The sequence below is a fragment of the Lepidochelys kempii genome, chromosome 27 (assembly GCF_965140285.1).
Source record: "Lepidochelys kempii isolate rLepKem1 chromosome 27, rLepKem1.hap1, whole genome shotgun sequence".
NCBI lineage: Eukaryota > Metazoa > Chordata > Testudines > Cheloniidae > Lepidochelys > Lepidochelys kempii.
In genome coordinates this window covers 4,248,830-4,272,985 of record NC_136406.1, presented here as the reverse complement: position 1 = coordinate 4,272,985, position 24,156 = coordinate 4,248,830, and the positions used below count along the sequence as shown (strand labels likewise).

General features: G+C 58.1%; 1 protein-coding gene across 2 annotated transcripts in view; it reads right to left on the bottom strand.

Annotated features, from left to right (window-relative positions):
* Positions 1–24,156, bottom strand: part of PLCD3 (phospholipase C delta 3) — a 57,338-nt gene that overhangs the window by 11,051 nt on the left and 22,131 nt on the right. For both annotated transcript variants that reach the window (XM_073326242.2, XM_073326243.2), the window contains exons 2-7: positions 17,565–17,726; positions 13,659–13,887; positions 12,400–12,529; positions 5,507–5,732; positions 1,582–1,783; positions 103–247 (exon numbers count right to left, since the gene is read on the bottom strand). In XM_073326242.2, the coding sequence (XP_073182343.2) occupies positions 103–247; positions 1,582–1,783; positions 5,507–5,732; positions 12,400–12,529; positions 13,659–13,887; positions 17,565–17,726 (1,094 nt within the window). The remainder of the gene's footprint in view (positions 1–102; positions 248–1,581; positions 1,784–5,506; positions 5,733–12,399; positions 12,530–13,658; positions 13,888–17,564; positions 17,727–24,156) is intronic.

Here is a 24,156-nt window from a genome sequence, read left to right as displayed (position 1 = left end):
CACCAGGCAGCTGGGGACAGAGGGGCAAGAAGCACATTGGTGCAAACTCCAGTCCCCTCCTGCTGCAGCAGAGCTGGGCCCTCTGCCCGCCGTGGCACTCACCTTGAAGGCATAGTCCCGGATGATCTCGATGACATCCCTGAAGAGGATCTTAGAGGTCAGGGTGTGGCCGTGGTAGATGACAGGCTCCCCGTTGGAGCCCTCCCAGCAGTCCAGCTCCACACAGCGGCAGCCCTCCATGAATGCCCTGTCGGGGATGGCACGGTTCAGCCAGGGGCTGGCATCGCAAACTGCCACCTCATGCCCTTAATACGAGTCCAGAGATTCCAGCGCAGCTGGGGCCCCTGAGCCTCCCCAGGCAGCCCTGCCCTGGCCCCTGCCCTGTGGTCATGATGTTCTCCCAGAGAACGACTCCCCCCAGAGGTAGTGCAGTGCGGCTGTTCACCCTGAGCTAGTGACGGGCCCTGACCGTCCATCAACATCCTGGTTTACCCTGAGGAGAGCCTGGTGCAGGACACAGCTTGGAGCAGGCACGGAAAGGCAAAGCCCTGGGACGGTGGGCTTGGCTTGATTAAGGCTAAGTGGGGAGATGGGACTGGACAAGGAGTTTTAGACACCTATGGGAGGTGCAGAGCTACTCTGCTGACTCACCCTGCCTGCCAGATCAGGTAGGTCTCATTTAGCTCCAGCTGAGCTGGGACAGCTAGAGGGAGGGCCTGCCAGGAGAAAGAGCTGGCTCAGGACAGAACACAGCCTTGCTTCAGGGATTTGTCTTAGGGGTCAGAACAAAGGCAAACCCTGGCATGGGGAGGGTAGAACTTGTAGCACAGCGTGGGGCTTGGCCATTACCAGAAAGTGAGAGTGGGATCACACTGGAGCATGTCAGGGAGTGAGGCACAGGTGGAGGGGAGAGAGAGAGACAGTTACCCTGTAGAATTCACTGCTGCAGGATGTTAGTGGAGTAAATTACTTTGTGCCAAACCCTCATCCCCCAATACCAGGGCTGGTGCAGGAGTGACCCAGGGTGCCCTCCCCATTGTGCCCAGAATCAACCAGCAGCTGCTCCTGCAGCCTCAGGGTTGCAGTTCCCTCTGCCCCTGTTGCACTGCTCCCCTCCACTGAGGGTTTGACTGGGGGATCCACACCACAAGATCCACCCCCGAGTCAACTGCAGGGGGAGTCCCCACAGAGGTCTGCTCTCTGACAAGCCTCCTATTATGCTGCATTCAGAACACAGGCCCCATAGACACTGAAATCAACGGGAAAAGGATTCTGCAGCAAGCAGCGCTTGCTGGGATAAAAGTGATAAGACCTTTTAGCCCTCATGCTTCAGGGCACTGCCTGCGCCCTGGCTGGGGTCAGGCAGGAATTCCTGCAGATGGATATTGTCAGACAGTCAGAGACTTATCCCTTCTGGGGAAGCGCTCAGCATGGCTGCTGGCCACCAGCGCTGCTCTGCTTCAGCAGGACCAGGCCTATGCTCTAGGCCACCTCTCTGCCCTGCTGGCACACCCCCCTCCAGATGGGTCTCAATACCCTCCCAACCCTGCCAGTTCCCCATGTTCTGCCCGGCCCCCTTACCTGATGTAGGCTTCCGTGCTGCTGGCTCCCCCGATCTGATTGTCGGTCAGGTAGGTGTTGTGGGAGGTGGAGATGAAGTAATGGCAGAGGGGCTGGCTCATGTCCTGGTAGACGTCGGTGTGCTCCTGGTTCAGGATGTCACCAGCCGCAGACAGCAGGTACATCATGAACCCGTCCAGCATCATGCGGTTGTGCTGTTTGGCTGCAGGGACCACATTTCCAGGGGCTCTTTAAAGGCTCCTCCCCAGATTTCGGAACTAGTGTCTGTGCACGAGGCAACGTGTCCATGTCGGGAATTTCAAGCTGTCACAGCCTCTCACCCCTATTTGGAACCCTCGGGGGTTAGCAAGCCTAGGGGTTAGAGTCTGGGAGTCCTGATGCGACCCTGGCTGGGACAGGGATTGCGGGCGCTAAAGTAGGGGCTGGGGTGGCAGGAATCCTGGGCCCCGTGCCCAGCTCCATGAGGGTGTGTGGTCTGTCCTGGCTAGAACTTGGCACTAGGACCTGGGTTCTCTCTGGCTCTGCTGCAGTCTCACTGTGTGGCCTTGGACACGTCCCCATGCCCACTCTGTGCCTCGGTTTCCCCAGCTGTATCGCATTCCCCTCTCGCGCACACTCTGGTGCCATGTCCCTCCCACGGGGAGTAGACTAGGAAGCAGTGAAAAGTGCAGGGGTTGAGATCAGGCACAGGCTGGGGCGTGATTTCTGTCAGCCGTGCATTCCCACAGGGCGGCCTGGGCTGAGAGCTCTGTCATGGGGCCTCCATTTGTCCAGCTGTCAGTGAGTTTCTAGCGCCCCAATCAGCATCTACGCCACGAAGGCTCAGCCCCAGCGTCCTCTGCCCCAGCCATGGCAGGTGTCTGGATCTTGAGTTAGCAGCAATGGGGCCACGGGAGCGTTTTACAAATCTAGGCTGATTGTCCAACGCTGCTGCCGTGCCAGTGAAGAAACCAGCCAGCCAGCTCCCCGAGGCAGCCCCACAGGGCACTTCACCCCCAGCCTTGGGCCACTTGGTTCCTTTTCCTTATTGTTCATAAACCATCCTAGACACAACTGTGTGCCAGTCGCCCTGGGCTGAAGTAGCCCAGCTGGGGCAACCAGGGGTCAGGACAGGAAGCGAGGCTCTCTGTGCCAGCTGGGAGCACACTCGGCTCTGAGAGGAACAGGAGAGACACCATCCGGGAATGCGGGAGTGGGGCTTCTGAGATTGCTTCAGCTGCGATTAGCATAACGAAGCACTGCCAAACCACATGCAAAACCTCAGCAGATCTCCCTTACCCAGGGATGTGGCTCCGCTGACCGCAGTGGAATTACCCCTGATTCCTCCCCCCAGTAAACTACAGCACAGCTGGACCACTGGAATCTCCCTCAGTTCCAGCCCTATTGCGTGGCTGGCCCCAGCTGCGTCAGGGGCTGCAGCAAAACCCTGGGTCTAAACTCCCCTGGGCTCAGAGGAGGTTCAGATCTGGGTCTGCAGCCTCAGTGCAACCATGCTCGCAGCATGGGAAATGCCGAGAAAACCCCTCCAGCCCCTGAGCGCCTCAGCGCCGCGGCAAACCAGCACCGCAGAGGGCAAAGCCAGGATAGGCCACAGTGTGCACTGGAGTCTCAAGGCCTCAGATATGCTGGAGCTTGTCCCACAACAAAGATCTTTTCTCCAGCTCTGGTTTCATGAACGCTGTCGCAGTGGCACCGGGGCTGGGATGCAAAATATGGATCCGGATCCGAACCTCCTCGCAGTCCAGGGATGTTTACTGCTGCAGCCTGTTTACACAGCCACAAAGTTCAGCCAAGCCAGCTCCTAATGGTAAAGCTGGTTGCAATGCACATGGCTGAGGCAGAGCAGACAAGGCGGAGAAAACAGTGTTACCCCACGGGCTCCCAGCTCTGCTGTACCCTCTGGGAGAACAGCTCCCAGCCGGGAAAGTCTAGCTGCCTCTGGACCCAGCTTCCAGCCCCCATCTCAGCCCCCCAGTCTGGATCGTCTGTGGGCGCTCCTGTCTTCCCAGCCCACGACAGCTCCGCACAGTCACAGAGACACAGTGTTAAAGCCAGAGGGGCCACCAGGGCACAGGCCACCAGCCCTCCCAGCCCCCCACAAGAGTAAAGTCAATGAATTAGTGTGTGCCACAAGCAGAGATGGGAGCCGAAGGGCACCAGGGCCCGAGGCCTCGCAATGGCAGGGGAATGATGAAGTGAGAGACACCCAGATAATCCTGGCCAGTGACCCGCTCCCCATGCTACAGTGGAAGGCGAACCCCGCCAGGACCCCACTTAAACTTCCTCACTGTGATCACACAGCATGGCCCTGAAGGCTCTCCGAGCCGGACTGGACCCAGACGGGCTCCCAGGATGAGGCCTGGCTGAGGTCAGGGGTGTTCACACGGGGCTGGTGCGTTGGTTCTGCCCATTGCAGAACCAGGGGCCGGATCCGGACACAAAGCTTGGCCCTGTCTAGCTGAACCAGCCATTCCAGACAGAGGGGCCAGGCAGAGCTGACCCAGCCCTGAGGTTCGGGGTGTCCTCATAGAATCATAGAATATCAGGATCGGAAGGGACCTCAGGAGGTATCTAGTCCAACCCCCTGCTCAAAGCAGGGCCAATCCCCAATTTTTGCCCCAGATCCCTAAATGGCCCCCTCAAGGATTGAACTCACAACCCTGGGTTTAGCAGGCCAATGCTCAAACCACTGAGCTATCCCTCCCCCCCAGGGCAGGGCTGCTTTGGGCCACTCAGTACGAGAGAGAAGAACTCGCACCTGAGACTGCGAAGCAGGGACCAGGGGTGTTCTGATCTGCCGGGTGGTCCTGGCGCCAGTCCCCTGCGGCCCACGCCTGCTAGAGCAGTTAGACCCCACCCCTAGCTCCAGCCTGTTCCAGCCTGCTCAGGGAGGGGCTGCCAGGCCGGGCTCTGGGGGGGCTCCCCACAAATGCCAGCTGCCTTCCGGGGCAGGCCCAGCTCCCCGCCATTGCACCAGCCTCTGCTCCTGCCCCTGCTGCTCCGTCCCTCACCGTTCCCCTTCAATCCAGGCCTGATTTGTGCGGCCACTTGCCCCAGCTCAGGTCAGCCCCATCACACCCACGGTGCAGGCCAGCCAGGCTGTATAGCACCTTTGATGGGAATGTCTCCAATTCATTAATCCTCACCACCCCCCTGACAGATGGGGAAACTGAGGCACAGAGCGAGGACCTGACTTGTCCAAGGTCTTGCAGCGAGTCAGTGGCAGAGCCAGGGACAGAACCCGGAAGTCTGACTGCCCGTTCCCCTGTTGTAACCACCAGAACTTCCCCCCTTAGAACACAGGAAAGAACCCAGGTGTCCTGATACCCAGCCCGCTGCTATAACCACTAGACCATGTCTCCGTCTGTCTGGGCTGGAGAAAGGAGCTAGAAGAACCTGTGGACACCAACACTTGGGTGTGCACAGAAGTGGCACTGGTTTAAAACCGACGTTTGTTAATCAGGAGCAGCAATGGGGTTTGGACCTGCCCTGAGACCCGGGAGCATCTCCACCATGCGCCATCAGGAGTCCCCATGTCGCACAGCTGGGAATCCCCATGGAAACCCACCCTGCCAAGGCTCTTGCCCCTGTGAGCTGAGTTTGTCCATTCTCAGCCCAGTTTCTACTGGGAGGTGCAGCCAGGTCCCCAGAACCAACCACCATGACGCAGTGGTACCAGGCCCAAGGACTGAAAGAGCCACAGAGACTGTATCCACCTCTCCTTCCTAGATGGGCTCTTTGCAGGATCGGACTAGGCACAATGGCCAGGCGGCTAGACAGGCACCCAAGGGAGCCATGCATTGCTCGGGGCTAGAGCGCCAAGCTCTGAGTGCTGAGCTGGCTGTTCTCTGACAGCAGGGGGCGGTGGTGCACACCCCCGTGCTCCGGCCAGCCGCTGGGGCTGGGGCTCATGGGGGGACCCTACCTTTCTCGCTGAGCTCATAGGTCTGGATGATGGTGTGGGCATGCGCCAGGTCAGCATCCTCGCCCTGGTCCTGCAGGAACGCCCCCAGCTCCTTGGCCGACAGCACGCAGTCCTGCCCCGAGTAGCGGTGGAACAGCTCCTCCAGCTCGGGCCGCTTCATCAGCAGGGTGCAGAACTCCTCGATCTCGTGCTCCTCCAGCCGGTCGTTGCTGGACTTATCGCACTCCTGGGGGAGAGAAAGCCCAGCTCACACGCAGCCAGCCCCTCCCATCGGGAAGGCATCGAACAGCCTGGGATCAAAGCGGGGCCGCTGGAGCCCCCCGTGCCCTGCCCGAGGGAAAGGGGCCGGGGGCTGGACCAGACACAGCCACCCTGCTGGGTGCTCGGAGAGGAGTCTGGCGGGTCTCCGCTGCCCTTCTGTGACACTTCCATGGCCCCACAGTATCTGAGCACTCGCAGCCTAATGTCCTCACAGCCATGCAGGCCTGGAAGGCAGGGCAGAGTGCTCCCACCCCCCCACCCCAGCTCAGAGGGGAAACTGAGGCACTGAGAGGCTACATGACTGCGCAAGGCACACAGGGAGTCTGTGGCAGAGCAGAGCCTCGAACCCAGGTGTTCTAGGCTAGTGCCCTAATCACCAGCCCATCCTTCCTCCGCCTGGTTGCCAGGTGCCCACATCCCTAGAGAGGCAGCTGGGGCCTTGTCAGCAGCCAGGGCCAGAGTCTGAACTGCCCTTCTCCCTGGGGGCACCTCATAGGCTGGAGCAGGCCTGGGGGAGGGCATCTGCCTTCCTGCCAGGGCATCCCTGCTGTGCAGATCTGCAGGCCTTTGGGCCCCAGGACGGCCACGCAGGTACCTTCCCCTTCTCCCACCCCATGGGCCTGATCCAAAGCCCCTCCACGCTCTCAGCGGGCACAGCCCCAGGCCCCAGTTCACCCCCCCACAGGGTGGCAGCCCAGCGCCCGCAGCAGGGAGGGGGTTTGTCAGGCCACTGGGTACTCGAGAGGGAAGGGGCCCAAGATCCTATGGACAGCGACGTGTGCAGGGCAGGAGCAAAACAGGCCCTGCTGGGACCCTGGCTGGAATAACAGGGGGGCTGCAGGTCAGGACCGAGTGGCACTGGCCAAGCCCCGGGCGGGAGCCGCAGAGGGTGCTGGGATCAGGCAGGGCTGAGCTGGGCAGGGTCTCAGGACTGGAAGAGCCAGGGGGCTGCAAGGCCCCACTGAGGAGTATTGGCAGGGAGGGGGCAGGGCGGGGAGCAGGTCCTGGGGCTGGAAGAGCCGGGGGGCTGCAGTGAGGTGCAGCAGCAGAGTGGTGTGAGGATGTTGCCCATGCCCGGCCCACGCCTGTGTAACCAGAGCTATCCGTCTGCCTGTACAAACACCACACGGGGCCACCTCATCTGGAGGGGGCACAGCACAGAGCAGCCTGCCAGCAGCGCCCCGTTTAACGCCTTGGACGGGCATTTCCGCCGCAGCCAGGCGCGCCAGAGCTGGGGGGTGCCTGGGGGTGACGGCAGGCAGGGTCTCTGCTCAATTGCTGTTCAACAGGAGTGAGTTGTGAGCCGCTGCACGCAGGGCCAGGCTGGGAGACGAATCCATAACCTCACAAGCTGTGGTGGGTGAGGCAACTCGCAGGAACCCGGGCGAGCCGGCGACCGAGTCTAAGCTGCCTGCGGACAGTCAGAACGGCCTGACACCAGGTGCCGCATATCAGGACAGGCCATTTCATCCCCGTCTCGGGAGTTTCAGAGGAAGGAGCCTGATCTGATGGCCAGAGCTGAGAGCCAGGATGCCTGGGTTCTCCTCCTGCCCAGGAGGAGAGAAGCTCCATGCTCAAAGCAGGGGTATTACGAAGCCCTACAGCTGCGGGAACTTGGAGGAAGTGACCGACCCAAGGTCATGCAGTGAGTCAGTGGCATAGCAGAGAACAGAGCCCAGGGCTGTATCTACACAGAGCCTCTCGCAGACCCCGGCTCCGTCCGTGCTGGCATTCGTACCGAGCAGGTGGGTTTACAGCCTGGCACTTGGCCACTCGGTGACCTTTGGGCAGAGCACTCGCCCCCTCGCCCTGGCCCTCCCTCACTGGGGCTGGGCTCCGGCTGCTGCGTTTGGAGCCAGGCTTGGATTTCGGGGCGCCAAAGTGCATGGGTGGAAGTTCCTCTCTGCTGCAGTGCCTAACCCACCATGCTGTGCCCAGGCAAGCCCTGAGGGGAAGGGAGGTGCCACACCGCTCCCAAGAGCAGGCCTGGAGTCTGCACAAAGTCACCCTAGGGAACCTGCCCTGCTAGTCTGTGCAGAGCAGCCCAGAGCCAGCCGTACCCCAGCCTGGGCTGCTGCGCTCGGGGCCAGTGGCATGGGAGGCTCTAATTCTAGCTGGCCTGGCAGACAGGCTTTGGCATCATGCACACACCCCTGCAGGCAGCAGCTCCCCTGCCCGGCGGGACGGCGGGGTCCAAACACAGTGCGGGAGTGCAGCAAGGGGGCCCAGGAGGGACGCTCTGCCAAGTGGGGACGTGATTCTGACCCTCCCTTGGTAAAGCACCTGGAGATCTCCAGACGGAAGGGGCAGATCAAGGGGCCCTGGCTGTCGGCCCAAGGACAGACCACCCCAGGGTGCTGTGGTCAGTGGTGGAAATTCCCGCCCACCCCATTAAAGCTCCTGCCGCTTGTTTCCCGCAGGCCCCTCCCTGCTAAAGCAGCTGCTCTCAGCTGATGAACAGATGGCGCCATGAGAAGCAGGGTGGTCCTGGGCGAGAACATGGAAATGGGGGGGCCATGATCCAGCCCTCCGACCCGGGTCTTAAGAAACTTCTTCCCATTGACTCCCCTGGTGTCCAGGCCCCGCTGTGCTCAGGGTCTGCCTTTGCCAGCAGGAACACGGGTGGGAAACCAAACCCTGGAGCTGGGCTGGGAGCTCAGGGCAGGCTCTGGCCTGGAGGGGAAGGGTGGACGTGTGGCCACGGTGCTGGACGAGGACTCAGGAGACTGGGGCTCAGTTCCTGGCTCTGCCACTGACTCAGTGGCGTGACCTTGGCCAAGTCACAAAGGCCTGAAGTTTCCCAAGAACTTGGCAGGTTCTGAGCCCTTGTAACTCTCCCCCCATCAGGTGCCGCAAGGCCTGCACCCCCAGTGATGCTGATTTCCAGCACTGCTGGGAATGTTCTTTACAACTGAGTTCGGTGGTGATGAAAGCAGCTGATTGGGCAAGTGGCTGCTGTGGGTGGGAGCCAGAGAACTGCTGGGAGTGACTCTGGATTCAGACCCCCCACCTTCTCCTGAGCTCCTACCAGCTGAAGTTTTGCTCCCGAGACCAACTCCGCACAGCAAGCTGTGATTCATTTCACAAACAGCATCTCGCTGGCTGCGTGACCAGCGCCCAGCCAGCAGGGCACGGAATTCAGAGACCTCGTCCTGCAAGACTCATTCAGGGTATGTCTCCACTGCATGGACACACCGCGGCTCGCCCGTGACAGCTGGTCAGGCTCGGGCTCGGGGGCTGGTTAACTACAGTGTAGACATTTGGGCTTCGGTTGGAGCCCAGGCTCTGGGACCCTACAAGGGGCGACTGTAGGTCATCTGTGGCCACTGCTGACCTCACAGCTCCGAAGCCCTGGCCAGACGCCAGACTGGGGAATTCCAAATTCCCCCAGCGCTTTCTGTTGGAGACAGGATTCTCCTTCACTTGCTTCCTAAACTCCTGCCGTGTTGTTGTATGCTGATAGACTGTTGCCATGTTCCACCCCAGAGGTGGCTGCACCAGTGCACTGTGGTGGTCGGGCTCCGTTCTCTCCCACATGTATTGCAGGATCAAGCCTGGCCCAGGGGCAGCTTGTGACAGGCGCTGGGGACGTTCTGGGTAAAAGCAGCTCAGATCCTAGCAACCTGCTTCCCGAGGACAGCTGTGCTGCCCTGGGGGAGGCAGTGCGGCCTCGCAGCCCCAACATCCAACTGGCACCAGGAGTCCTGACAGTGACTCAGCATGTGGCCTTGGATAACACCTCACACCTCCATGCCTCAGTTTCCCCATCTGTTCCAGACACACACAGACAAGCTAGCTAACATGTGAGACGCTCAGGAGAAGCCACCTCCCCTGGGGAAAACGGGGGTAATAAACAGCCCACTGGACTGTAGACCCCAGCCCTGGCCACACACACACAGCTGCAGGTTGGAGCTTTCGGGCATGAATTCCCGGAGTGGATGTCGGGGTGGCTGGTGGCCCCAGGCAGCAGGTCTGTGCCTTGAGGCCCCTCCCTCCTCCTTGGCTTTGTTTGTGATTCCAAGGAACAGGCTCCGGTCCTGGAAGCAGCCCTGCCCATGCCCTGGTCCCTCTCTCTTGACTTCTGGTTGCTCCTGAGCACCTAATGGGACACAGGTTTCAGAGTAACAGCCGTGTTAGTCTGTATTCGCAAAAAGAACAGGAGGACTCGTGGCACCTTAGAGACTAACCAATTTATTTGAGCATCAGCTTTCGTGAGCTACAGCTCACTTCCACAGTATGCATCCACAGTATGTTTCCACAGGATGCATCCGATGAAGTGAGCTGTAGCTCACGAAAGCTCATGCTCAAATAAATTAGTTAGTCTCTAAGGTGCCACAAGTCCTCCTGTTCTTAATGGGACACAGCTGTTCCTGGCGCTGCAGCAACAGGTGGGGCTGGGAATGTAACTGTTGGAACGAGCTGCTCTACTCCATCAGGCCTGCAGGGCCCACAGGCTGGCTGGGGTGGGGGGAAGCACAGGAGGGCCCTGATCCTGGCCCTGGCCCTGCAGCCTATGACAAAGGCGCTCACAGATGCACTGAGTCTGACAGTTCTCTGACAGTGGGATCGGAGGCTCTGCCTCACTTGGCTTGGCTGGACTCAGGACCTTGCTGTAGGTGCTGGGCAAGCGTCCCCGTGTTGGACCCAGAGACCTCGCTCCCAGACTCTGAAACGAGATCAGCAGCAGCCCCTCTGCAGCCGGGGGAAGTTCGCACCTGGGCCAGAACTCTGCAGACTGGGCCCACGCAGCCCTTGCCATCTAGGGTCCTTATGGGTGAGAGGCACAGGCTGGTGCCATCCCCTCTGTGACGCCCTCCCCAGGGCCAACCTTACAGGGGGGCAAGGAGCGGGGTGGGGCTGGGGTGTGAGGCCATGGAAGAGAGCTCAGGGCAATGCGGGGGAGGCAGCAGGACCCAGGGGTGATGGGGGGAGAGGCAGTGGGGACCAGGGAGGATGGATGCGGAGCCCCGGGAGGTGGGGGGGGCCAGCGGCGATGGAGGGATGGGGGGGGCCGTGGGAGGCAGGGGGGGCCCAGCAGCGTTGGAGGGATGGGGGGGCTTGGGAGGCAGTGGGGGCCAGGATGATGGAGGGATGGGGGTTGGGGGAAGCAGGCGGGACCAGGGGCAGTGGACGGATGGGCCGCACTGTTCCCTCTAAGCCGTGCGCGTGTGTGTGTGCACACAGATCCTAAACCCCATGCACACGGCGAAACATCGCGCACACAACAATTTGCACAGAAGACATTTTTTGCACACACGGCCTGTCAAAAATTAGAAGGAACATTGATGGGTGGTGGGGGGCGGGCCAATGGAGGGATGGGTGGGGGCCGGGGAGGCAGGGCGAGCCAGGGCGATAGAGAGATTGAATGAATGGACTATAAGGTGGGTAGAAAGCTGGCTAAATTGTCAGGCTCAACGGGTAGTGATCAATGGCTCCATGTCTAGTTGGCAGCCGGTATCAAGTGGAGTGCCCCAAGGGTCGGTCCTGGGGCCGGTTTTGTTCAATATCTTTATTAATGATCTGGAGGATGGTGTGGATTGCACTCTCAGCAAATTTGCGGATGATACTAAACAGGGAGGAGTGGTAGATACGCTGGAGGGGAGGGATAGGATACAGAGGGACCTAGACAAATTAGAGGATTGGGCCAAAAGAAACCTGATGAGGTTCAATAAGGATAAGTGCAGGGTCCTGCACTTAGGATGGAAGAATCCAATGCACAGCTACAGACTAGGGACCGAATGGCTAGGCAGCAGTTCTGCGGAAAAGGACCTAGGGGTGACAGTGGACGAGAAGCTGGATATGAGTCAGCAGTGTGCCCTTGTTGCCAAGAAGGCTAATGGCAGATTGGGCTGCATTAGTAGGAGCATTGTCAGCAGATCGAGAGAAGTGATTATTCCCCTCTATTCAGCACTGGTGAGGCCACATCTGGAGTATTGCGTCCAGTTTTGGATCCCCCACTACAGAAAGGACGTGGACAAATTGGAGAGTCCAGCAGAGGGGAACAAAAATGGTCAGGGGGCTGAGGCACACAACTTACGAGGAGAGGCTGAGGGAACTGGGGATGTTTAGTCTGCAGAAGAGAAGAGTAAGGGGGGATTTGATAGCTGCTTTCAACTACCTGAAGGGGGTTTCCAGAGAGGATGGATCTAGACTGTTCTCAATGGTAGCAGATGACAGAACGAGGAGTAATGGTCTCAAGTTGCAGTGGGGGAGGTTTAGGTTGGATATTAGGAAACACTTTTTCACAAGGAGCGTGGTGAAGCACTGGAATGCGTTACCTAGGGAGGTGGTGGAATCTCCATCCTGAGAGGTTTTTAAGGCCCGGCTTGAGAAAGCCCTGGCTGGGATGATTTAGTTGGGGATTGGTCCTGCTTTGAGCAGGGGGTTGGACTAGATGACCTCCTGTGGTCTCTTCTAACCCTAATCTTCTATGAATCTATGATGGGTGGCAGTTGGGGGAGGCAGTGGGGGCCAGGGGCGATGGAGGGAGGGTGGGGGGCCAGAATGCTAAATAACAAACTTCACCCAGGGCCCCATTTTCCCTAAGACCGGCTTTGCCCCTCCCACCAGAGACACAGTTCCCCTGGGGGGCGCGGTAGTGGGTAGTGGGCACAGCAGCAGGGGGGTGGTACCTGGAAGAGCTGGTAGGCGTAGATGTCATTCATGTCGATATTGATCATCTTCAGCATGTCCTTGATCTCCTTGAAGGTCATCTTGTTGTCCTTGTTCTTGTCGGCTCGGTGCAGGATGTCATGGATCCAGATGCAGGAGATGTAAGGAAGGAACACGGGTGACAGACTCCCGGTGCCCCCTCCCCACAAAGACCCCTCTAGGCCAGGCCTGCCTGGGGCTGTAAGGAACTGGGGGGTGTGATGAGTTCACTCCTGTCTTTGCCCAGGATGGGGCCGAGGTCGACTCCAAAGGCCTGACCCAAAGACCCTGCAGCCAGTGAAAATGGGAAGGGCTTTGAGCAGAGGAGACCTGGCTTCCCTGCTGTGCCCCGCAGCAGCTGTCCCGCTCCCAGCGCCCCCAGGCAGTCCCAGCCCCCTGCGCAGCTGCCTGATGGTGGCGTTATATCATCCAGTCATTTCACACACAGCTAGTGCCCCAGGGTAGCTCGTACAACAAAACCTACAGCTGCTAGGCGGTGGAGGGTTTTCCTGTGCTATATGCATGAACCCTCCATGCCAGGGCTCAGTGTTTGCACAAGGGGCCCTATCCTCACTCCCTTTATGCTGGGGGCATGAGGGGCAGAGAGGGGATGTGCCCTACACCAGGACATGACACAGCCAGGAACAGATTCCTGCCCCTGCCTCCTAGCCTCGCGGCTGATCTGCCTCACCCGGCTTCCTCCTGGTACATCACTAGGGCTTTGCGAGCCACAGGTGGGCAGCAAGCATCAGCCTGTAGCCAGGCACAGGGCTGGGGGACAGCTCTGCCATGCCGCCCCTCCAGCCCACCTGGCAGACGAATGAGACAGTCACGCTGCGTGCTTGGACCAGCAAGTTGTGTGGGGCAGGGCTGGAGGGTCACCGTGCAGCCTGCCCTGTGCGCTTGGCCCAGACATGTTTCCACTCCAAGAGCTGTGGCCAGGGCTGGGCCCGTTTGTAAGGTCAGTAATTGTCTGGGAGCCCTCGTGCTGCAGGACGGGGCATTTCTGGCCAGGCGCTCAGGGCCATTGACCCTGCTGGCCGGGGTCGGGCCTGGCTTGCTTGGGCTACGTGCAAAGAGACAGACCCTGGGCAGCGGCCCCATGTCACCTAACAGCAGGCTGGAACCCCAGACCTGAGCCACCCCACCCATCATCCATCGCGGCTCTGCCCAGCCCCATGCGCGGCGATGGACCCCAGGAACAGGGGAGCCGAGCCCTGCCGGTCAATGGAAAGGATATTGATCAAGCTTCTCTTGCTGGCTCATGGCTTCCACCTTGGCCATCAGCTTCTTCAGCCCCTGGGCCCACCTCTTCGCCTCCTCCTCACTCTGGGCAGCCAGATCCAGGTTCTTCCGCCGGCCCTTGAAGACGATGGTGAGGCACTGCGTCTCTGGGAAGAAACTGCCGTGCTTGCGGAGCCCCTCGGACTGGTAGCCCTCCCGCACGCCGTCCATGTGCATGATGGGGACTGCACGAGACAAGGCCCAGCAACGGGGATGCGGTCAGAGTCCTGTGCTGTGCCTGGCCCACTCGCTTCTGGGCTTTGGCCTCTCTTCCCTGCCTCCCTCTAGCCGGCTGAGAGGCCTTGAGAGCCGGCCTACCGGCCAGTGGGGCCCAGCCACCAATGGAGCCCAAGAGAGTATCACAGAGCGGCACGTTTCAGGTGATCAGTGAAACCCTCCAGCCCCCACTCCATGGCTGTGCTCGGGGGGCTGGAAGGGAGGGGAAGGGGTCCCCCAACATATGCACCAATGACTAGCCTGCCCTGGCATCCCTCGCCCCATTATCTTGGCCTTGTCCCATATGTTCTGTTCCCTCCCTAAACCGCAGCCAAGAATGTCTCCCTTCCCCCATTCCTCTCCTCCCCAGGAACTCTGCCCCGTTCCCCGTCCCTAGCAGGGAACTCAAGCCAATTCTTGCTTGAGGGTCTGAAATGCTCAGCTAAGTTGATGGAGATTTTCCATCTCATTGCCAGCTGAGGGCTCCTGGGCCCAAACCAACAACCCCAATCCAGCCCTGCAACCCCTGGGGAAAGCTTGGCTCCACCTTCGCTGCTGGCCCATTTTTATTACAGGCAAATCCCCAACCCCCAGCTGGGCCTGGCCACTGGGGTCCCACCTGGCCTGGGGGACTTGTTCCTGTAGGGCTTCCAGCACCAAGCGGGGAGAGTTCAGAGAGCCCTGATCTGGTGTGTCTCCAGCTCGTCCTTCAGGGCAGCTCTACACAGGTGCCTGCCTCTAGGGCCAGGGAAATCTGAACATGCCCAAATGGGGCCATGAAGGCTGGTAAAACCAGAGCCAGGATTGCAGCAGAGCTCAGGTTTCCAAGGGTCCAGCCCCCATCCCGGGGGCAGACGGTCAAAGCAGCAAGGCTCCCAACGTGCCGAGCCCTTGGAAAGGGCAACCCCGGGCCAACGTGTGCCTTCCACAGCACACGCTGGTTCCACGTTGTTTGGAGCCCGAACCTGGCAGCTCAGCTCCGAGGTCTGGGGAGACTCACCCGCAGCAGCAGCAGCGAGCTTGGCCTGTCTAGCTCCGCTCTGCAGCGCCGGCTCTCATGGCGTGTCCCTGCCCTCTCGGGGCGTGTGGGAGCGAGCTGGGAGGGAGCCCTGCTAGCGGGCCCAGAGCAGTGGAGCTGAGGTGGCGCGAGCAGCAGGAGGGGTTAGCCACCCCGAGTACCTGCCTAGGGGCTTGTACAGGATCGGACCAGGCACTGGCCCCTCCTGCCGCTCACCTCACCACAGCTGCACAGCCGTGGTCAGCGTGCTGGCTCGCTCCGCTGTCTCCTGGCGTGCGGACTCCCCCCAGATCCAGGGCAGACACGCCTTTACCTGCGCAGCAAACGGCAGCGCCACGGGCAGCATGTTCCCACGGGCTCGGTGCCGTGGCCAGGGCTCTCAGGAGAGCTGGGCACACGCTGGGAGCTGAGCTCTTTGGAGTGAATGGCCCCAGCCCTCGTTGCTCTGTTCAGTAAGGACCTGCCAGGGCCCGTGCTTGGTACATTCCAGGAGCAGGGGCCTTAAGACCCACCCACCAAGCCGCCCTTCTCCAGAGACAGCTGAGATGAAGGCCGTAACCCTATCTGCTGGGGTGCCATCTTATGGGGCTCTTGCAAACTGTCCTCCTCCCACCTGCTCTCTGCGGACTCTCTCGAGACGATGCTGTGAGGTGCTGAGCGCCCCCCGCTCCCCAGGACTTCGCAGCATCAGGCGGCCAGATTTTGACAAGAACTCGGCCCGCTGGGTGCTGAGCTCTTGTGAAATGTTGGCCCAGCTAGTGGGTGCTGACAGACGACAGGAGCTTAGTCAGCAGGTGGATGCTGGTCAGCCGCGTCCGACTACACCCAGTGCTCGCGTGCAGAGGTAGGAGGAGCCGCCGCGGGCTGAGTGTGACGGGCGGCTGAGCCAGGGTCTGTATCCTATTTCTGGCTCTCGTTAGCATTTTATTGAATCAGTAGTGGATCTAGCCTATTGGCTGTGTTTCTTCTGGGTGTCTTAATACCAGAAGGGCACAGGTAACATAGGGGGAATTCAGCAAAACAAAGATCTGAGGAGCTAGAGAGACATTTAACAGACCCAAGTCAGCCTGCAAATGCGTCTCTGGCTGTTTCACTTTGTGCACCTGGGACAGGCCCATGGGGACACATGGAAGATGGAGCCCTGGATGAACAAAGCAGTGTGGGAACTTCGGCAGGGAAGGGCCTGGCCCTGGGAGCAGGGAACTGGGTGAGCAGCAGTTCTGCAGAAAAGGAGCTGGGGATTACACTGGACGAGAAGCTGGATATGAGTCAGCAGTGTGCCCTTGTTGCCAAGAAGGCCAATGGCATTTTGGGCTGTATAAGTAGGGGCATTGCCAGCAGATCAAGGGACGTGATCGTTCCCCTCTATTCGACATTGGTGAGGCCTCATCTGGAGTACTGTGTCCAGTTTTGGGCCCCACACTACAGAAAGGATGTGGACAAATTGGAAAGTCCAGCGGAGGGCAACGAAAATGATCAGGGGGCTGGGGCACATGACTTATGAGGAGAAACTGAGGGAACTGGGCTTATTTAGTCTGCAGAAGAGAAGAGTGAGGGGGGATTTGATAGCAGCCTCCAACTACCTGAAGGGGGGGGGTCCAAAGGGGATGGAGCTCGGCTCTTCTCAGTGGTAGCAGATGACAGGACAAGGAGTAATGGTCTCAAGTTGCAGTGGGGGAGGTTTAGGTTGGATATTAGGAAACACTATTTCACTAGGAGGGTGGTGACACACTGGAGTCGGTTCCCTAGGGAGGTGGTAGAATCTCCTTCCTTAGAGGTTTTTAAGGGCCGGCTTGACAAAGCCCTGGCTGGGATGATTTAGTTGGGGTTGGTCCTGCTTTGAGCAGGGGGTTGGACTAGATGACCTCCTGAGGTCTCTTCTAACCCTAATCTTCTATGATTCTATGACATAATGGGTATGATTTAATCTCTAATTTCTGTCGTTCTAATCCCAGGCCAGACAGAGCCCATGTAAGCGTAGGATTTGCTGTCTCCAACAGAGACACTGACAGCAGTTGCTGTTGTGAAGCATCAGAGCAGTGTCTAGGGTCGCCATGTCCAGGATCGAGGAGGAGATATCTCTGTTCACCCAGAAATCAAACCCAATGCTTTTGATGGGGGAGAGGGAGGGGTTTCTGAGCAGAGTGAGGGACCTTCATGACTGGGAGGTAAAGGATGAAAATGCACCTTAAACCTGTTACCCGTGTCTGCTGTCCTGCCAGGAACAGAAACAGGAGCCTGGAGCTGAGAACCTGCTCGGCTCATCACACTGGAAGGCATGCAGCTGGATTTTACAGGGCTCCAGACTTGAGCCAGTTAAGTTCTGTGCTTGGGTGGGTGAATCTGGATTCCAGGTTTTATGCTGGGGGTTCTAGGTTCTGTGCTGGGTGGGGTTTTATGTTCTAGTTTCTGGCCTCAGGTTCTAGGTTATGTGCTCTACATTATGCATTGGGCGGAGCATTGGGCTGTAAAATTTGCATTGGTTGGGGGTTAGGTTCTAGGACAGTGGGTGGGAGGGGTTCTCGGTTCTGTGTTGGAGGTGGGTTGGGTTCTAGGTTCTGAACCGGGATCTGGATTTCTTGTTTCCAGGAGTATTTGTGCCCCTGAGCCTCAGCCACTGGGACTTACAGATCTGCTTGGAGCGAGCCCGTTTAAAGCAGCTCTCAGACAAGATGGTCAAGCCGTCCTCCTGCAAGCGGTAGAACCGCTCCGTCTTCCGTCTGCGTGACTTGATCTTCCAGAGAAAGGAGCCCTTCAGCATCACCTTGATGTCTTCATCATCTGTCAGGCCTGCAGGGAGCAAAGGGAAAGAACCCATCAAGTCCCGCAAAGCCACCACTTCTGCGGCAAGGCTAGTAACGCGGCTGCCAGTGCAGTGTCACTCTGCAAGCAGCCAGCTGGCCCGCCCGCCCGGTGCCTGAGGTTTGCCAGCTGACCCGGGCCCTGTGAGAAAGGAGCGTGAGGGGCATCTGTCCACTGCACAGTCAGCGTTCTGTCCTGCCTTGCAGGGAACCAATGTCCCTAACCAACGAACACACAAACACCAGCTCAAAGGCATGGGCAGCATCCACTCTAGAAGGCGGGGGGCTCCCGTTCCATCCAACCCAGGTGCCTACAGCCTGCGCTCACGGAAATTCTCGTCTAACGACAGTAGAGGTCGTACACCCACACTGTCCACAGCTGCACTCGCTCGTGCTCTCTCTCTCACACACACGCGCGTTGTCCACAGCTGATCTCTCACACACACATGGCCTCACAATGGTCTCGAGCATCACACAACTGGAACGTTGCCAGGGTTTGCTACTGAGATGGCAACCCTTGGTGTGTCTCCCTGGCTCGCTGATCGTGTGGGCATCAGCCCAGAAAGCTCCATGTGTTGCTCAGTGGACGGGTCCAGGTAACGTTCCTGCAGGAGAAACGTGAATCGGAAGCTGGGCCATGGCAGGCAAGTCAAGGAGAAATGGCGTTAACAGCTCTTTGCCCTTCGATAGCACCTTGCAGAGCAGAACCTCGCTGCACTTCATAAACAGTACGGATTTTAGTCTCACACCACCCCTGTGAGGTAGCTCCCCATGTTATCCATGTGGAAACTGAGGCCCAGAGGGGCAGTGACTTACCCAAGGCAACCAGCAGGTAAATGGCAGAGCCAGAAATAGAACCCAGGCATCCTGACTTTGTTACAAATTATACCTGACAGGTCACACACAGTTCGAGTCTAGGCTGAGGCACACGAACCAAGTCCACAACTGCGGAGTTCCCAAAGATACTAAGTTTATTACGCTCGAGTGTGGTGCCCCCCTCCTAATCAGGAGGGGACCCCGCATGCAGGTTATACAAAGATTATATACCTTTTAGCAAAGCATGTTGCCCTCGTGCATCAGAAACCTTAGCCAATAGACAAACCCTTCCCTTATCTACCACCTATCCTGGCTAGGTACATTCCCCGTGCTAAACCATGACTTTAACTACATTAGCTGGTCCTAAAGCCATGCATCTGTAACTTTTCTTATCAGGATGGGAGGCCCACATCAAGGCCAGGAGGCAGGGAGTTAGGAACAGACGAAGAACAGAAACTGGGAGTCGAGACAGGCTGGAAACAAGGGGGGGTTTCTCACAGGAATGCAGTATCTAAGGAGCACTCCTCCTGGTGTACGATGTGTTTGCTTTTAGACAATGGTGGGCCCCAAACCAAAATGGAGTCACACGTGCTAACTTTTCCTTAACAACTTCCAGCCCCCATTACTACAACTACTAGACACTGCTCCCCTCCCAGAACCAAGAATGGAGCCAGATCCCCAGTCCTTCGGCTCGAACCCTCACTCCCCTCCCAGAACCAAGAATGGAGCCAGATCCCCAGTCCTTCGGCTCGAACCCTCACTCCCCTCCCAGAACCAAGAATGGAGCCAGATCCCCAGTCCTTCGGCTCGAACCCTCACTCCCCTCCCAGAACTGGAAGTGGAACCCAGGTGTCCTGATTCCTAGGACCCCTGCTCTCACCTTAGACCCCACTCCCTCCCTTAAATACCTTGGGCCAAATTCACTGACGCCTGAGGCCTTGTGAACATGAGCATGTTGCAGGAGCAGCATGGTGAACTGGAACCAGTGCAGAGCTCGGGGCGCACACTCGCTTCAGCAGGAAAAAGCCTCTTCCAGTGCAGTGTGCGTCCGCTGGGAAGAGGTTTAAGTGAAACCGACACAAGCTTCTCTTAAACTGAAATAAGCGCACACAGGTGAGCTGCCCAGGAGCTACCTGCTAGTCTGAGGGACTTGCCTGGCCCCCATCACCACAGGGTCTGAGCCCCTCAAAGCTTTAAGGTATTTATCCTCACACACCCCAGTGAGGTCAGGCAGTGCTATGACCCCCATTGTACAGATGGGGAAGGGAGACACAGAGAAGTTAAGGAACTTGCCCATGGTTACGCAGGCAGTCTGTGGCAGAGCTGGGAATTGTGCCCCAGGCTCATGGCCTAGCCACGGGGCCATTCTTCCTCTCACCTACATTGGTTTGGAAACCACTTGAAGCGAAGCAGCTGCAACTTTCCCATGCAGCCAATGCCGAAGGGGCTGCATCTCAACTGAAATCAATGGAATTTCACCTCTTACACCTGTGGCCAGGTCCAGTCCCTTTCTCTACAACAGGGGTCTCAAACTTCCTTGCACCATGACCCCCTTCTGACAACAAAAATTGCTACACGACCCCAGGACGGGAGAACAAAGCCTGAGCCCTGCCACTGCAGGCAGGGGGGCCAGAGCCAAAGCCAGAGCCCCACTGCTCCTGGCGGGGTGGAAGGGCGGCAAAGCCGAATCCCAAGGGCTTCTTCCCCAGGCCTGTAACCTGAGTCCCATCCCCTCACTCAGGGCTGAAGCCCTTGGGCTTTGGCCCCGGGTAGTGGGGCTCAGGCTTCGGCCCTGGGGATGAAGCCCTTGGGATTCTAAGAGAGACTGGCTCAAGCTCTGAAGCAGGAGGGTTAATATCCCTGCCAGAATTTTTGCTAGCAATAATTAGGATAACTCATGATTTTCTGGTATCCATGGAAATATCCAAGCCTCTTTTGAATCTTGCGATGTTCCTGGCATCAGGGGTTTCTGTGGCAGTGAGTTCCACAGGCTAAATAACTGTTGTGTGGAAAAGCGTTTCCCTCGGTCAACGTTAAGAATAGTGTCCGAATCTGTTTCCGACAGAGCTTTGTGCCTTGCCCGCCAGCCCAGGAGCGCGTCTCCTCTCAGAGCTGCCCGGGGGGTTGTGGTTAAGCCAAGCACGGGCATTGGCCAGGATGCTCTGTGTTGTGACGTTATGTAAAGGCATCTGAAGAATGACCAAAGGGGCCAACTCAACTAATCCAAACAAATATCCAATGGGAGGAGGGTAGATTGATTTCGGACCCCAGCTGACGATCAGCATGGAGCAGGCCGCGCTGCATTGCCTGGGAGATTATCTGAGCAGAGGTGCTCTGAGATCGTGGCGTGCCAAGTGCAGCCTGAGAGGCCATTGTAACAATGCTGAGGGCGCCCTTGGCTCAGCATTCCCCTCTGTGCGGGCGCTCGAGGGAAGAGCTTGGGAGGTGGAGGGGCACGCTGTGCGTTTGTTTTGGCCCTGTTTGTGGGCAGATGTCAGGCCATAGCCACATCCTGAGAGAGTTCGTCTCCCGCAGAGTGTACAAGCCCCCCCCGATCTTCCCAGGTCTCTGGGGGGAAGATCCCAGTGTGCATTGCACCGCATGAGGAAAGCAACCCAGACTCCTCTGTCTTCAGCACCAGCAGTCCAGATTCTCCCGGATTCAAATGCACCTGTGCAGAGCGGGAGCTGTGAACAGAACCCCTGGGCCCGGACTGTTCAGGGATTCCTAGACGGTCAGGCCCCAAGGGAGCATTACAATCTCCCGGTCTGCACTCCTGCCTGCCCCAGGCATTCCTGCACCCCGCCCAGAACTTCTGCGGAGTGAACGCACATCGGTTAGAAAGAGACGCCCCGTCTTGACGGCAAGTGGCTGCGATCCCACCACATCCCAAGGCTGAAATGGCTGAGTCAAGACAAATGCAGCTGCATGGACCTTGCAGCTCTCTGCTCACTCGAACGGTGCCGGACGCAGACAGTTCCCAGGACACTGGGCAACACAGGTGGGGCGTCGGCAGCATGACCCAGGGTCCAGCGCCCCACGCTGGGCGTCGGGAGACGCAGGTTCCACGCTCGGCTCTGGCAATGGCTTGTCTGATCACTTAGGCCAAGTGTCCAGTCGGACAATGTACAGTCCCTCCAGATGGGCTCCCCAAAACTGAGACACTTGAAAGCAGAGACCTTTGAAAATTGCAGCCTTAACCACTTCTGTCCCCCACCCCGTCCTGCGTGCTGGGCGCTCTCGGGACATGAAGAGCCCGGAGTAAGAGTTCATGCCGCACCCCTCGGTCTCCTTGGCATCATGCCGTTTGCAATCACAGTGCCATTCAACTCAAGCCTGTCTGGAGCAAATATCTATGTTGCGAGCAAATATCCATGTTGCAAGCAAAGCACGGAGGGAGCTGGCAGCTGTGAGGGTTTCTAGATGTAAACACAGCGCAGGCTGGGCTTCGGCTGTAAATATCCTGCCTGCCCGACCAATCCACGCCCTGGAGAGCAGCCAACAAAGCGTCAGCCTCCCGCAAACCACAGCGAGGGACACGCACTTCTGAGCAGAGCTTGCCTTGAACCTTTCCCTGGGGGCCGCTCTCCTCGACAGTCCAATGCCGACCTGCAATCTTCCCGGGAGGGGTCTCAATAAAAGGGGTACATGTTCCCAGCACGATCTCAGGGAAGGTTAGAATGGGAGCTAGTAAAATATAACAAAGGAAGCAGCATGGCAAGTTAGCAGGCGGGGGCAGTGGGTGCTCGGACGCCTGGGTTCTATTCCTGTGTCTGTCACTGCGTGCGCTTGGGCCACATCTCCCAGGGCCCCGCACCCACAGGTCAGGGCCAGATTTTCAGACACCAGCAACCAGCACTTTTCAGGTGGGCTGAGCATCTGCTGCTACCCCCAGGAGCTCAGCCTCTCCAGGAGCCCATGCTACGGGCAGGGGGCCGTGGCCTCCCACGGGGGCGGTCAGGCTGTTTGAGAAGCACTTGGATACCCACCGCAGCAGGATGCTGGTGAAGTTCAAAGCGCTGGTACCTTTAACTAGGGAACACCCGGTGCAGCTGAGTCCCAAGGTCGCTGTGGAGCACACGTCCACCCAAGTCATTGCTATGGACTTGCAGAACATCCTCCATCCCAAACGCAGGGCCGAGGTCCCTCCCAGTGGGAAAGGGCAGGATCTTAGCCTCTTAGCCTCGGTGTGATCCCGACATTGAGGCCAAAGACTCGGAGGAGAGTGTATCTGATGCTCCAGGCTGCTCTTGTCTATCCCACGTCCAGTAGGCAAGACAGCCGCTGGCTCTGGGTGGGTGTCCGAAGGAGGGTGTTGTGCAGTAAAGGACATGTAATCGCAGTAAGTAAATCAAATTACTGGCTGTGTCGAAGCCCCCCAGAGCAGCAGGGGATGCAACAGCATCCAGCTATAATCTGGTCTGAAACTCATCACTAGGCAATGGCCTGATTTAGGACCTAAACTCACCCAGGGATTTATTCGGACCTACTAAATGCTCCAGGCACTCAGGCACGGAGCTAAAGAGGTGCTAGTTTTAAGCCCCACATTTAATTCTCAGATACATTTTTTAAAGGGTTACAAAAGCTACTACAGATTTTATTTGGGGGAAGGGAGAGTTTTTTCTGGGATCAGCAGAGCATCCAAGATGGGCAGGGAATTTCACTGGGATTTGGGCACCAAACTCCCTCAGGCTCCGATGAGATTCCCAGTCTTAAACCTTCCCCTGTGGAACGTGACCCAGCTCTCTGCCCTAGCAGGGGAAGAAGGAAGTGAAACTGGCTAGAAACACTGCCAGCCTAGTTTCCCTGTCTATGCAGAGCGAAAGGCAAGACACAAACAAGCCACATGCATGGTGAGAAGTAAGCTTGGCTCTGCAGTTCCTCCCTGCTGCAGTCACCTGCTGCTGCAAACAGCACAGGGCAAGGAAGTGGTTTGGAACAGAGGATTGTTCTCTGACTGGTGGGTTTAATTCTCCTTTGACGCAGGCATAGAGAGGGAGGCACTGCACTGAGCCAATGGAGTTACCCAGGGGTAAAACTGGGGGAAGGGAGAGGAGTACCAGGCCCAATGTCTCTTAAACTCATCAAACTATATGGAAATTCAAAGGCCATGGAAAATCCATCCACTGGCTTGTCAGGGAAATAGCCAGAAATGGGGAGTAAACTCAGTTTCCATTGCTTCTTGTACGTGATTTCTCCCTCATGGAATGGAAACATGAACGAATCTCCCCCCGGGCCCGACACTGCCCAGATTACAGGGTCCCTTTTCATGTGCCAAGGTTCCGAAGCCTTTTGATGAACGAGTGCACTGATCAGAAAGGCCCAGGCACACGGCTGCCCCCAGCCCCACCCCTGCCTCGCCCAGCGCACTCGGCAAGGCCCACACTGCTGGACACGAGAATGAAAGCAAGAGAGAGACTGACTCACTCTGACCCTGCTCCCACTCCATGGAAACACTTCCATTCACTTGAAGGGCTCAGGCTCCCAGTGGGGAAATGTGTCAGAGTCCAGATTACGGGCCTCTGCCAATGCTTGGGCTGACTGAAGGCAGGAACAGGGAAGAAACAAAACTACTTAACCTGTGATGATTAAAGCGGAGCAGA